Below are 14905 nucleotides of genomic sequence, written 5' to 3' on the forward strand. Positions count from 1 at the left end.
TTTTTTACACATGTTATAGACACATGTACACATAAATAAATATTAAAAATCAAATAAACCTTCATCCCTGTATCTGCCTTTCAGTTGTCCTGCTGTTTGGCTAAATGAAGAAAATATGGATCCCTGTGTGTGACTGACCTGTGCTGTGTGTTCTCAGTGGCAGTCACTGTGATAAAGGCAGGGGAATCCTCCATGGCATCAAAGTACTCAGTATTCTCATCTTCATCACTCGCCTCTTCTTTGTGCAGCCTCTCACTCCCTCCTGTCCACACATACATTTGTGAGTAAATGCAAACAGCATCCAAAACTAGCAGAATCATCACATGGTGGTGAGTTTGGGTTTTACAGAGTTTAGGAGAGAGCAGCATGTAATCACATACCCATGGCGATTAATCAAGGAATGATTAGCATAGTAAAATTGGCAATGTTCCTGCTGGTTAAGTAGCCTGAATGATGTTCCTCAGGGTGTTCTTCTAATGTTCAGTATCCAACATTCATTCAGCACTTTCAAAAAGTGATTCTTATTTTTTTAAGAACAATGGTAAAATCTGACCTTCAGTCATTTAACAACCATCAATATGAATAAAAAAAATTGTTTTTTTTATCATATTCTATTAAAATCATCATTACATTAAAAGCCTGATGCATTCATTGAATTTATTCAATAAAGATTCAACTATATCCTTGTCATATTATGAAGTGTTCTTTCAACACTCCAACTTTTTAAAAGAGAAAAGACTCCTGATAACAGTTCAAAAAACCAAAGTCCACACCCTTAAAACAACAACCTAGGTTGTTCTTCAGTGCCTTCCAAATGACCAGGATGAGCCTTTTCTGATGTTCCACCTCCACGGTTAAGGTATAATCAAGTATAAGCAACTTGTTAACTGCTTTGGACAGATTACCATCATGGTTAAAGGAAACCAACGTTGATTGCTAGTTTGTTTTTCTAGTTTTTGGGGGGCATTTTAATGCTGCGTTCCAGGTAACCCGTTAATTGTGTATTCACAAACTTCTACCCGTGGAACTGCCCTGGAACGGAATTCAAATCCGTAATGTATTACTCATGAACTCATACCAGATCGTTACACTACCAGTTAGTTTTGATGTCACACACACATAAACAACAATGTCAACCCCTGTTGATGCTGTAGACGCCAGTAATTAACAGTGAGAAATAGAAATCAATATGCATGAATAGGCAATGTAAAGTAATTTTGCACTTTGTAATCAAAACAATACACATACGATTGTGTACTACTACAGGTTATGTTTTTAAATGAAGCCAACTAAAAAGTCGCTAGTATCAGCAAGTATTAGATAACGTCAACGGTAGGTAGCCGGTAGCCAACGCTAGCTAGAAGGGTTTGTCGTGACTTTGCCTGGAACGCTACCAAGTCGTGAGTCGTGACTTGAAGTCGTAAAAACAAATTGTGTCTGGAACGCAGACTAAGTCCTTATACAGACATCAGAGAGAGAGATGACAGGAAATAAGGGAAAGAGAGATGCAACCCGGCCGGTCTCAAACCGAGGACATTAGTGTTCATGGTAAGCATCTTAAGCTCTTAGCCATGGGCCATCCCATTCTCCAGTTTAAAAAACAAACATAAGTATGTTACACCACCTCCTGGTTTAGTAGTGCTGTCATTTTTTTTTGAGAGGGCAGTCTTAAAGGTAAGGTCATGGAGTCACTAGAAACAATAGGCTTCTTCCTCCTGGAGGATGGATGTACACAAAAAAGGTCGTGCCAGCCTGGCTGTTGGTTTTTTCAAGACGTGGGTTATATGTGAACAAACAAGAAAATGAACAAATAAATGGACAAACTGACAGAAGACTCCACATGACCTACAGTGAAGGTAATTACCATCTCCAAATTAGTGATAATCCAAACCTTCTAACACAACTTATAAAAATCTTCCTCAGCATGTGGACTGTCTATAATACAGAGCCTTAGGTCACACATGACTTTTAGCTCCACACTCAGGAGCCCACAGGAGTAAGTAACACACAGTCTCACCCTTGTTGGCAGTAGGGGCACTGGGTGTGGTGGAAACAAGCGTGGGTGCTTCTCGCCACGCTCGCTCCAGGCTGTTATGCTGCTTGGCCAGCTGCTCAATGGTCTCCTCTAGGTGGATACGCTGCTCCCGCTCATACTGCAGCGCCCTCTGCCATCTCCTGCTGTGAGTCTCGGCTAGGTCCAAGAAGTCTCGACACGCCTGGGGGAACACATGCACACAAGAACATAAACACACAGAAAGTTTAATATCTATAATATAGTCAGAAATGGATTTACATCTGCTACAAAAATCTATTGTTCATACTTCTCAACAAGGTTTAAGATACTATACACTCGCTATGACTAACTGCTCAGATTTTTGCATTTAATAGGGATTTTGAAAAGGGATTTTGGTTCCTGTTCAAGTCTAGGTAACACCTTCTTCAAACCATTGCAATCATAAAATCATTATGCTTTACCTTTATTGGAGTCAACAGATAATACCATAAATATTAAATATATTTTTCCCTGACAGTTTAAAACAATAGAGAGAGCATTGGGATGGAAAAAGATGTAAAAGAAATTTGTGGAAATCATTGTAATCAAGGATAGTTATCACCAGTGTTTCGAGCAACCATCAATATGTTAATTAACTGTCTGCTTAGCATTTACTGGGACTCCCTGCTGTGTAAAATGTGCCTCGGAGCACAGTGTACGCATAGAAGACATCAGTGAGTGAGTGATGAGCTAGAGGTTAAACCTCTGATTGCATAGCAGAGTTCATTTGAGTCGGGGGTGGGGGGCGTCATTGGTGCTGCCTTGCTTTTACTGCTGAGAGGGTACTTCAGATCAGACATATATTACATGTCAGCATTTGTCTGACAGCCTAGCCTCGTAGTGGTCAATCAATCTAAATAAAATAAAAATATCACTGCTGCATTGAGTCATTGGGCTGTCAGCATAGTGGGCCTCAAAGGAGAGTTTCTGAATAATCACTTGGAAACTGCTTAATCGCAATTCAGCTTGTTCCTAGCGTTTTGTGGGGGGTTGTCATTGTTCTTACCACATGAATGATTACATACTGCATGGTCTTTGGTCCTGTTGAGTTTTCTTGAACCAACTAGAAAAAGTTGTGGCTACAGGCAATGAGTTTGAGGGACAAATGTCACATAATTTCTGTTCTCTGGCTGGGAGAGAATCATCAGCAAGCGGTATCAGTATGACTTTACGGCAGCAACACGGATGCAGTAACACCTGACTCCTTCCTTGATTTGTTTCAGACAGCATGATACCTCTTTGTCTGTTAAAAAAGAAGTGCTTTTCAGTCCCAGATTGTTTTCACTTTTTAAAGAGGTGATGTTTTAGTGAAATGTGAAAGCTGTTTCTAAATATTTTCTTTAATTTTACCAAGTAGCCAAATTAATGCTTTAAAGCTATAGTGCGTAGTTTCTGTCGTCCCCGTGAGGAATTCAAAGTAAGTCCAACAAAACTTTGGATGCATCCACCACTCCTCCACACACACTTCACTTAAGTTTCCGCTCGAGAAAGTTGCCGGACGACACAATCTCCTGAACATAGTCATACTGACAAATACCGAGAGTTTTGTGGAGCTGATAGTCTTAATTAACTTTGTAACAATTCATCTGGCAATGGCTTGAATGTAACGGACGTTTGTTAATATCAAAAAATTACAAACTAAAGCTTTACATCTAAAAATGTATTGTTGTAATAGAGGTTACTTATTTTCTTTACTTTATTTAACTTAAAGATAGTAAATGTATATAACCTTATACAGTTTACTTGTTATCTTGCAAAACATCATAACGGACATTTACACATACCTGACCAAAATAAAAAGAGGGTGAACCAGAAATAATACAAACTGATAGTGAAAAACTACAACTTCAAACACCGTATTTCTATTACAATAACATCTATATTTTATATCGTACATGTAGTTCCTATGACTGTTCACTGATTCTTGCATATATGAGTCTGGATTTTTTTAAATCCTGATTAGAGAGTAAGTGTCATGTTTGATAAACACACACAGTCATGCAATTATTATAAATGTATAGCTTCATGACAAACTCAAATGAAAAACTATGTGTTCTCCAGCAATACTCATTTCTAACTTAATGTTTTATATGATTTAAGTAAAAAAGTGATGTATTTGATATTTGATACATTTGAGTGGCTTTAGATGTTTGAGAATACAACTCCTTTTTGCTCAAAACAATGTATGGAAATCACAAAATATCTGACAGTAAAAACATCCAACCAATCTCTTACCTACAGCAGTCTTTCATGAAGTGTCTAAACAGCAATGTCTGCCTCCGTTTAAATGTTAGAAGTGCATGTGACGTTGTGGTCCACTTCCTCAGACATGACCATGATATGAAACTCAACACCCATTTAAAAAGTATAAAAGTTCCACTTTTTTATGCTGAGTCTGATACAAACGCAGACTGCATGTGACTTCCGTTGGGGGGAACAGGGTTAATAAAGGCAAAGACAAGTGAATGGGCATGAAGAAAGGGATTTGTAAGTTGGAGGTGTTAAATTAAAAAGTCTTGAATGAGTGATGTAGCAAAGTATACAATGACCTTAAGTTGAGTTTCATGTGATCAAATCAAACAAACAAAGTGGTAAGTGTGTAAAATGCATGTACACACAAACTGGCAGAAGCCTGGATTCAATGACACACGTGACAAGTTACATCACAACTACATGAACTAATGCAACCTTCTCCTCAGGCCAGGGTCAGATCACATAGAGCATGCAGTTGTGTCTTGCCGTTATGGCCTCCTCCTTCCTTCAACCCCGCCTCCTTTACTCCCTCCTTACATGTAGCCTAATTTTCTTTGAACAAGCACATGAAAACTACAGTTACATCCTGCTTTCCGGTTTAAAGAGAACCATTTACAAGCCCAAAAATCACTACAGGGAGTTTGTAAATGTAAATAGACTGTATTTGTATAGCGCTTTTCTAGTCTTAATGACTACTCAAAGTGCTTTTACATAGTACAGGAACTATTCACACACTTTCATACACTGTGGCCGGGGCTGCAGGAGCACTTCTTTCTCATTAGAAGCACATTCTTGGCAAACCTAATGGCATTTTAATGAGTAAGGCAATTCAAGAGGGTCTATTTCATTGCTTGTCAGGTAAGTTTCAATTTCCCATACCAATTAATAAAGAAAATGGATGACAGAGAGAACAAAGATGCTCATTATGTAACGGCCATTTGTATAATATAAATGCACTCTAAATCTTACTTATTTCTGTTAACACAGTGTATTAGCACATATTCGAGCATATTATCAGTAATAATTTTGTACTGCCCGATTTCAGCCTAGTCTTACGTCAAAAGACTTGCAGTTTAACCACAACTGAATCTGACTAATTATTTAAGCCCTTACAGCCAAACATTTCACAAACAAACCAGTCAGGCGAGCATTATAGCAAAAAAAAAAACCCACTGACCTAATAATGAACAATTATATCAATAAAGCAATCAAGAGAAGCGGGAAGAAAACACAAACCTTGTGTGATTGTCTGGTTTTAGTCAGAGCAGGTTTGTGTGTCTAACTATAGTCCAGAAGGCTCTGACATTCCTCATCAAGCAGGGAGGGTCAAGGGTTTGGGGGGGGGGGGGGGGGGAACAGGGGCTATTCCTGTAGCTGCTGCTGCTGCTGCTGCTGCTGCTGCGACCCCCCCCCCCCCAAACCAGTATCATATCTAGTATCACTCCTTTAGGACCTCAACTCTCCTTGAACTCTCATCCACAACTATATAAGGGTTAATGCCCGACGTGTCCATTATCATTATTTTTTTTTTTTTTGTTCTTCCTGAGGTTCCTCTTCTATTCTAAAATATTTTTAAGCGTACACTTCAGAAATCATATAAAATAATAATAAGGATAGAGTTTTACATATGTTGTACAGATTGTAAAGCCAAACTGTCAATTTGTGATTTTTGGCTATACAAATAAAATTACAGCACAGATGTTGGTATTCTTAACAATAAGTTAAAATTGTATTAAGTGCTGGGGAGGATTGCCCCTAAAGCATCCCCTGCTTTGTTGTCAATTTCAAAATAAATTGGACCGTAATTTAGAAAATGAGCATCATGATGTATTGAAGAAGCCTTTATCGTGGTAATAAAAAAAAGTGAGAAGAAGGGTCCTTTTCCCAGAAACTTCTATGGAAACAGACTTCTTTCTGCAACCAGTGAGTCTATGGTCTGGAACTACTTCACTAAGCGTGCGGCTCACTGACTGTTGTTTAGAATGCCACACAGTAATCTTATCTTTCATCACTCGCTAACCAGGGCATTATAGATGACTTGCATTCCTGTCACATTTATAAGGACAAAGCACAGAACAGCAGCTCACTGCTGCTGTGTCTTGGAGGCTGGTCTGTCCCAACTACTTACATTGATCATAGCATTGGAAGTGATGCGGAAGAGGGTGGCTCGCTCATTGACTGCCTTGATCTTTTCCCCTCCTTCCACAGGGACTTTCAGACCCTCGAGTTCACTCAGGGAACGCTGCAGGGCTGCCCCGTGCTTGGCGATCAGGTCATTACATGTGCTGAGGTCATCAAGCTTGCTGACAAGTATCTTCAAGGTGCCCTGAATCTCGCTGCGGTCCGACTGGGATGTAGGCTCCTCGTCCCCCGAGTCATCTGAAGGGTAGAGGCAGAGGTCAAATATACACCATTTTGAATAAGCAAATATGACTGACTGTATGCAGAAATCCTTGGTAGCTTATCAAATGCAAATGTAAGCTGTATCAGGGCATCAGCTCTTGTTGTAGTAGCTTCCTTTTGACTATGATGTCACTAAAGAAAGGTTACTCAAGTTTAAACAGAACATATGAGAACAGTGTTGCAGTGTCAGCCCTAAATCTCTCACACTCACACACACACACACACACACACACACACACACACACACACACACACACACACACACACACACACCAAAAAGACAGAAGTATACCAAGTGTAAGACCAAGGTCCATAAACAGCCTTAACAATGTAAAAGAAACAACTCCAAGAAACAAATCCTGGTTTTCTGAACTAAAGTTAATCAAATCTATATTTATTCACACAGAATAATATTTCCTAGGGCCGAACGACTAATTGCATTTTCAATAATATCGCGATGTGTTAATACGCGATTTCCTAACCACAAAGGCTGCAATTTGGTCATGTGACTCGCAAGAGCAAACAATACATTAAATAAGAAATTGGATCTCAAAAAAAGAAGGAGCAGGAGGACATAAAGACAAATAAGGAAAATTAGGACATTGTTTATCTCAACAAGGACAATATATTTAAATGTCCAATATGTAATATATATTTACTGTACTAAATCCAAAAATTACCCCAATGCGTCAGATATTAAGGAAACATGCTAAATTGAAATACTATCTTTTCTGACAACAATGCTAATGCCAGTCTTTTCTCTTTTTGAAATTGCCGTTCCGTGGAATGGAATTTCTGTTTGTGTTTTGGCCTGTGTCTTGTTATCAACTGCTCAGTTTGACAGCCAGGCCAGTTGCCAGATATAACTGTAAAAACGTAAACCCAGCACGCTACAGCTGTAACATTAGTACAGCCATGAAAGCAGCAAAGAAATTAACAGGATCAATGGAGATAGATTCTACCCGACCTAAAAAATAAAATAAAAAAAGGCATGTTTCCAACAGTTCTGTGAGCAGAGATGTATATGAAAGATGGAGAAAGTTTGGAGCCCAAAATGACGCTGAGTTGGTGAATTTCCCTCTGAACAGATAGCTAAGCATTGGCTTCAGGCTAATTTATCACGGCTACAAGGGACCGGCATTTCATGTAATTTCAACATTTGTGTACTCCCATTAAAATACTGTATAGAGCTATAGTACCCAAGTTGGTTACTCACAAAAAACAAATTGAGACACAGCCAGTAAAGTGATTCTGACTGGTCCTAGCTAACGGCGTCTTGCTAACCCTGCTAACTGCAACAACGTGTTGCCTATGCCTAAGCGGTTCTCACCGTAATTCTAAGTTGAGGAAGTGTGTCTGTCTTTCGGGTGGAAAGGAAAGCGTGGTTGTTGTATTTTTAGCAGTTCCTACCGTAATTCTAAGATGAAAAGTGTGTGTCACTACAGAGCTCCACGTGAGCACAGTCTTTTAGGACTGTCATATTGCCAGCATCTAACGTTAGCTACTCCGCTGTGCTGTGAAGTATGTCTGGCTATGTGAGACAAGCGTCTAGGTGGTCTCAGCCTGGCAATGAACTTGAAATGCAATGAATTTTGAATATGTACTGCAGTAACTATTTTAAACACTAGCTGTCAGTATTACATATTGCACCTTCAAAAAGGTTTTAGTGCAGAGAGACAATCTCTCCACCCTGCTGACCCTGTCTAGAAACTGCTGTTTTGCTGTCTTCTACACTCCACTGTAGAGAACGTGCTTTGTCACATTGAAAAGGTCTGTTATGTAGCTGATAGGAGAGACTGTCATAGTCTTGGTGAAAGGCAGCACTAAAGCAACACTTTCTCCTAAGAACATGGCAGCTGGCTGTGACCTCCCAGTGGTAGAGACTATCACCCTTGTCAAGCCTATTTACACCATGCAAGTATGACATGGATCTCTGTGGGGAATGCTGGTAGCCTGGCAGTCTCAGGAGAACTACATCATGTACCAGCAATACTGTATATTGAGGTAAATTTGACCGTGACCTGCTTTGGCCAGTGGAATGGTGTTAGAATGACCGCATAGTGGTTGGATACAGTGTATACAGCAGGAGACTCAAGGCAGAGGTAAGGTGCAATTCAACAGGTGGGTATTTCACTGACAATGAGCACAAAAAAATGGAACCCATGATCATAACAAACAAACTGAGTACCACACTGGGGACTCTTTTAGCCTGAACACTCTGGAGAGAAGACAACAGAGGTGAGTTACAGTACTTGAACACAAACTTTACTATTGTACAAGCAGAAACTGTTAACTTGCATCAATTAATCAGGCAAAGATTATACCATACTGCACATGTGTAGGTAACCAAACTAGCAAACAAAGTACAGGTGTTTCTCTTAGCAGGGCTGGCCTCCACTCAACCCTAGCTGCAACCTCCACAAAACACATTTTCCAATAAACATTAAAAACTTGTCCCTCATTCAATTTACCTGTAACATAATGAGCTACAGTGCACTAATGCTGCAAAATACTGGTGATGAAGAGGGCCTTCATTACAAACAGCAAGCTCCAATGAGAAACAAGCAGCACAGAGATATCCCTGCATACTCATTATTAAGATCTTTGTGCTTGACATCCAGAAACATTGCTCCAATGTTTTCAAACTTATTTTTGTCAAATGCAATGGCAGCAAAGTAAACAAGTTCCTCTAAGTGAGTAAACATGTTTAGTCCTATTACAACCAATTATAATTTTTTTTTGATACACTAGTCAAGGGAACCATGACTGCATCAAGAGTAAGTCCTAACAGATGTACAATATATACAGTATTTATTTTTGAGAGTTAAAAAAAGTCTGATAATGAGGTTAGTGGCACGGCAAAAAAACAGTTGGTCTGTCAGCATGTCCATCACCTGGACTCTAGACTGTAATGTCTCTCCGAATAACTATTGGATGGATTGTAATGAAATGTTGTGAAGGTATTCATGGTGTCCAGATAATTAATCCTAATGACTTTGGTGACTTTTTATCTTGCACCACCAAGGAGTTAGATATTTGTGTTTTAAGTAATTGTCTCAACAATATCTTTTTGATTGTCATGAAATGTGGCGCAGACAGTAATGTCCTCCTCAGAATCAATTGTAAAAACTTGGTTGTTCCTGTGACTTTTTATCTAGCTCCACCATCAGGTCAAACTTGTAATTTGTCAAATGGTTTAGTTTAAGAACAAATACCTGAAAAACTAGTGACATTCTCATCATCCTGAACTGTAGATTGAGTTTAGTGCTAATAAGAAGATGCTAAACATCAAGCTAAGATAGCGAACATGGTTACACTAACACAACATTATACCTGCTAAACATCAGCATGTTAGCATTGTCAGTGAGAGCATGTTAGCATGCTAATGTTAGCACTTACCTCAAGGCTAGCGTGGCCGGGGTCTCTTGTTTAAATTGCCTAAAAAACATATATTTGGAATTTCTGCAATTTATTGGGTGACATATTACTTTCTTTCACTTCAATTTAAGGGTCACACAACCAAGTACATCACAATAAAATGTTCATTACATTGGGTCAGCAACATTGCCTATTAGGGCTGAACAATAGTGTTTTAGCATCGACATCAAAATATTGGAAAAAGTGCTAATAATATTGAAAAAAAAGTGACCATGGTTGACAGGAAGACAACACAAGGGTTAAGACAGGTAACCATGTGGGCAGCGTGTGTATGTGACATTAGTCCAACGGGGGTTATAGTTATGGGAAATGAGACTCTCCGTGTGTAGTAAAGTCCCGTAGGTAGCAGCTGGAGCCGACACAGTGATGTGCATGGTTTTGATGGGTAGTCAGTGAAGCTACAGTAGTCGGTGTTTTATGTTCGCTGCAAATACGAACTAAATCACCTGATTAATGCAACATAATTACAACGTCTCCCGGCCATTTTCCCCCGCAAAAAGCTGCTACCAGCCAGGCTAAAGCTAATATAGTTAGCCTAAAGAAAAGCAGAAAGCTGCTACAGCCAGGCTAAAGCTAATATAGTTAGCCTAAAGAAACAAGGGGTCCGTCTGTCCCAACTAACGTTACGGTTCAGAGCCGCGTTGCTGGACACGTAACACTAATCTACAGAAGTCTGTGTCTGATCTAACGTCATTTACACTGATTTAATTGTTCTTGTGTTGCTAGTGCGTGTGACATGCAGGTCTGATAAATATATCAAACTAACAAGCTGGCCTAGCTAGTCGACCACAACCTGAAATTCAGAGGAAGCAACATGCTGTCACTGTCATTCACGTTAGCCCGGATTGATTATTATATGAATACAATGGTGTCATGCAAGTCAACCAGCGTATTTCTACCTAATTTCCCTCTCCAAAATCACTTCAGAACAGTAACATTAGTCACAGCTTACTTGCTTTGGTGTTTGTAAAGCATTAAAGTTCAACAAAGAATGGTTCACATTGAAAAAAGATCCTTTTTCATTTTTTTCTTCTATGTATGCGTCAATACGGAGCAGATAACAGTCTATGATGGAGACTGATCATAGTAACCCCCTCAATGGAGTTAAACAGCAACATAAGACTATTTTATGTTCTAAAGGAAGAACAAGGTTACTGTATGGCAAATTCACTACAGATTAGCTATAAAGAAAACTCAAACCAGTGCTGTGCAACAAATCTACATTTCAGTGTGAAATTACCGAGCAGAGTCTTCTAGATAACGTTAGGATAATATGCAGTATGTTAGATGGACACTGGGTGGTAAAGGTACTTTATTGTCACATCCAAACACATTTAGCAAAATGTATTCTCTGCATTTAACCTATCTCTCAAGGAAGCAGTCGGCAGCAATTTGTAGCGCCCAGAGACCCACACAGACATACAATCTCCACACAGAAAGGCCCAGAACAACCTGGATTGGAACCCAGAACCTTCTTACTGTGAGGCCACAGTCCTAGCCATTGGGCCATCATACTGCCATCTTGCTGGTATTTGGACATTTCAGAGGAGCTTTGCAAAAAAATAAATGTCACAAGGGACACATGCTCATGCGTGTATGCGTTCCTATGGAGAGCATTGAACAAATTTTAAATAGCTGCGGACTGAAATGATGATGTACAGTTAGAGGGTTTAAGTGTAAATTAAAAAACATGGCTAAGTAAAAACATTTGCAGCACTGTAGTGAAGCCTTGCTCCTATTATTCACCCTCATTCTGCCAATGAGTTCAGCAGTTCTAAGCAATGCCAATTAAAAATAAACTGGCACATGTACCAGGGCATATCTATTAAGATGGGACTTACAGCATGTCACCTGCAAATCTAATTATTTTTCCTAAACCTCACTGAAACAGCACTTTGGCTGTTGGCTCTACTGCACAGACACTCTTCAAAGTCAAGGAGAAACCATGACACAATGCTTTCTTCTATCTAAAAGGAAGCCTCCGCAAGTATGTTAGAAATGCCTTTTCTGTAATGTCCTTTTGGTTTATTGAGCCAGCTCCATATAGGATCGATAAATGTCAAGCACTACCTGACAAGTTTGATTACTGGAGATGAAATCCCTTTAAGCTAAACATATTCTATCAACTGTATATCGCTCAAACCTGGAATAAAAAGTGAAAGCTGGGTTTTACAATACAACCGTGTCAATAATATCCTATCTATGCAGTCTGTGCATCAGTGTCACTGCCTAGCTCGCCCCCTCCCATTTCCAACCCCCTCTTTCTCAACAGCAGTTGTGGATGGATGGCTCTTCGTAGTGAAGTTGACACCACAATGCAAGGCCAGGAGCCCATTACCACGCCAGTCATGCCTCAAGAGCGCTCTACCTTGCCCCTTCCCCCACAGTCTACCACCTCGGAGAATGCCCTGCATTTACAAAAATGCACATTTGTTCCCAGCATGTTTCTACTGAGCCCTCCTACTCAAAACATGAGGATATAATTTAAGCAAATATCTGTGTCTGAGGCAAGCTGGGATACACATTCACAAGTCATAGCTCATCAAATCACAACATTTCAACACGTAAACACTGATCCATCTTCCATCCATCCTCAGTATGTGCATACTGGACCTTCTTCTCCCTTAAGGCTTTCCTTATCTTGCTGCTCCTTATCTCAGTGTTGAGCGCAAAAGAGTGAGGGAAGTAGAGAGAGTGAAAGCAGGAGAATAAAATGTGGGAGAGTGTAATTGGGAGAGCACTAGTCTCTCTGCCGTCCCACTGTCAGGGCTTGTCTTTCTGCTCGTCCCTGAGGACAAGCTGTCAGAGCAGTGGAGCCAGGCCTCCGGCTGACAAGACGTCACCCTGTGGCAGAAAGACGTGGATGTCAACCAGCCCCTGCACATGGGAGAAATGCCCTGCCCCTCTGGATTAAACACATGTGGAAATGTCTTATCAGAGGGAGAACTTGTGTCCAAAAAAGAGACAGATACTGAAAGTCACCGTGGTGCTGTGGACTTTAGAGCAAATTAACATGCCAGCAGCAACATCATTTTGATAAGTTGTCTGTTCTTTATTGAACTATTAGCATAATTAATATTATGCTTTACATATTTTATTACTAAAATTAAAATTATTACTAAATCACATGGCTGAGACCTATGTTAATGTGCATAGGCTACCGTGTTTAGGGATGAATGCCGATCCAAACAGATCATTTTTGATGAGCCATACGCACAGAACTTTGACACCAGAGACCAGGGTTGACATTCTGAGTCCCGCATGAGGTTTGGTTGAAGCAACAAATGCTTTTGGGTAAGCTTGGGGAAAAACTGTAGGTTTATTGTTAAAAGTTCACAAGTTGTATCTTGTCCTTTAAGTCATTGTGGACTTTTTCTGTTTGAAACCAAGTCAATGATCTTTCTCTAATTTAATTAGGTGCTGTGGGAGTCTAAAATAAAATATAGAGTGCATATTGTATATATAATGTAAATATAATACGTTGACATTTTAATCAACATTGTGTGACTTGCCAGATATGTTAATTAACAAAGTTTCCTCACTGCGGTAATGATAATAAAAAATGGTGTACTATATATTTTCTAATATATAGTTTACCCTCATTCATATAAAATAGACAACATATTGGAAATAAGTTTAAACAAAAACTAAAAATGTAGCCATTATGAAGTTAGAAGTTAGAATTGTGTAGAATTGTGTAGCCAAGTGTACCAAAAGAACAAGTAACAGAGTGTAATTTACTATTATTAAAATGTGGTACTTTGTTGTCCTCTGGCTTTAACCAAATGTACACCTATTCAGACACAGTAAAAACATAAGAGCCAACTTATCACACCACAATATTGCTCAAGGGTCCAGACTTGTGTCTTTGCATACATACTGTGAAATAGTTTGTGCCTGTGGTTGGGAAATATTTATTTAAGCATCAACAGCACAGAGAGGGGGGATGAGTGTTTTGCAGCTGGCTGTTTGGATGGTGTGTGCTCGAGAAAGAGAATATATGAGAATGATAGAAACAGAAGAGGGAACAAGGCAGATGAAGAGAGAAGATGCGTCCCAAGAGAGGGCAGTGTAATCCTGGCCAGTAATTGCTAATTCCAGTTGGCTCAATATCTCCCCTGAGATACATCACAAGGAGACAAACAGAGGAGACAGCAGGTTAAACCCATGGCGCTCAGCTAACTACAAGCAAATGAGAAACTGTGCAGTGCAACTCATCACTGTCCCCAAAGCTCTGCAGTACAGATCTGGCGGTGTATCCAATCGAACACGCTCAGAAAGCAGCAAACAACAAAAGGAAAGATTAAAAGCAAACTGCAGCAACTAAGCAATGACTTTAATTCAGTAGCATTTTATAACGTGCTTGGGATAGACGAAAAGATAAACGATCAGACTGCTGACTACTAAGCTGTAGATTTATATTGTGGTGTGCTGAGTAAATTTTATGAATTCCCAGCTGGTGCATCAAACTTGAGAGGAAAATGGCTCTTGCTTACGACATAACTCCTACAGTCTGAAGGTTGAGGTCATTAATTATCCTACAACCTTAGAATACTAACTGAGCTCATCTACACCGGCAACCGTAACAAGATTTCCAGGAAATTACTGCAGTAATAAATAAGTTTACTCAATAGAGACAATGAATCACAAGCAAAGCAGTGAAGCTTGCGTTTACCATCTGAAAACAGTATGCAGGGATCTATTCATTGTCTGATTTACACTATGTTTATGAGAGAGTTTTCATCATCGGAAGGCAAA

At 39.6% G+C, this 14905-nt stretch overlaps 1 protein-coding gene across 5 annotated transcripts in view; it reads right to left on the reverse strand.

The window, feature by feature from the left end:
* The window catches only part of osbp2b (oxysterol binding protein 2b), a 61229-nt gene that overhangs the window by 17180 nt on the left and 29144 nt on the right, over positions 1-14905 (reverse strand). For all 5 annotated transcript variants that reach the window (XM_032515862.1, XM_032515861.1, XM_032515860.1 and 2 more), the window contains 3 exons: positions 6435-6685; positions 2018-2216; positions 139-262 (listed from right to left, as the gene is read on the reverse strand). In XM_032515862.1, the coding sequence (XP_032371753.1) occupies positions 139-262; positions 2018-2216; positions 6435-6685 (574 nt within the window). The remainder of the gene's footprint in view (positions 1-138; positions 263-2017; positions 2217-6434; positions 6686-14905) is intronic.

The sequence above is a fragment of the Etheostoma spectabile genome, chromosome 5 (genome assembly GCF_008692095.1).
Source record: "Etheostoma spectabile isolate EspeVRDwgs_2016 chromosome 5, UIUC_Espe_1.0, whole genome shotgun sequence".
Lineage (NCBI taxonomy): Eukaryota > Metazoa > Chordata > Actinopteri > Perciformes > Percidae > Etheostoma > Etheostoma spectabile.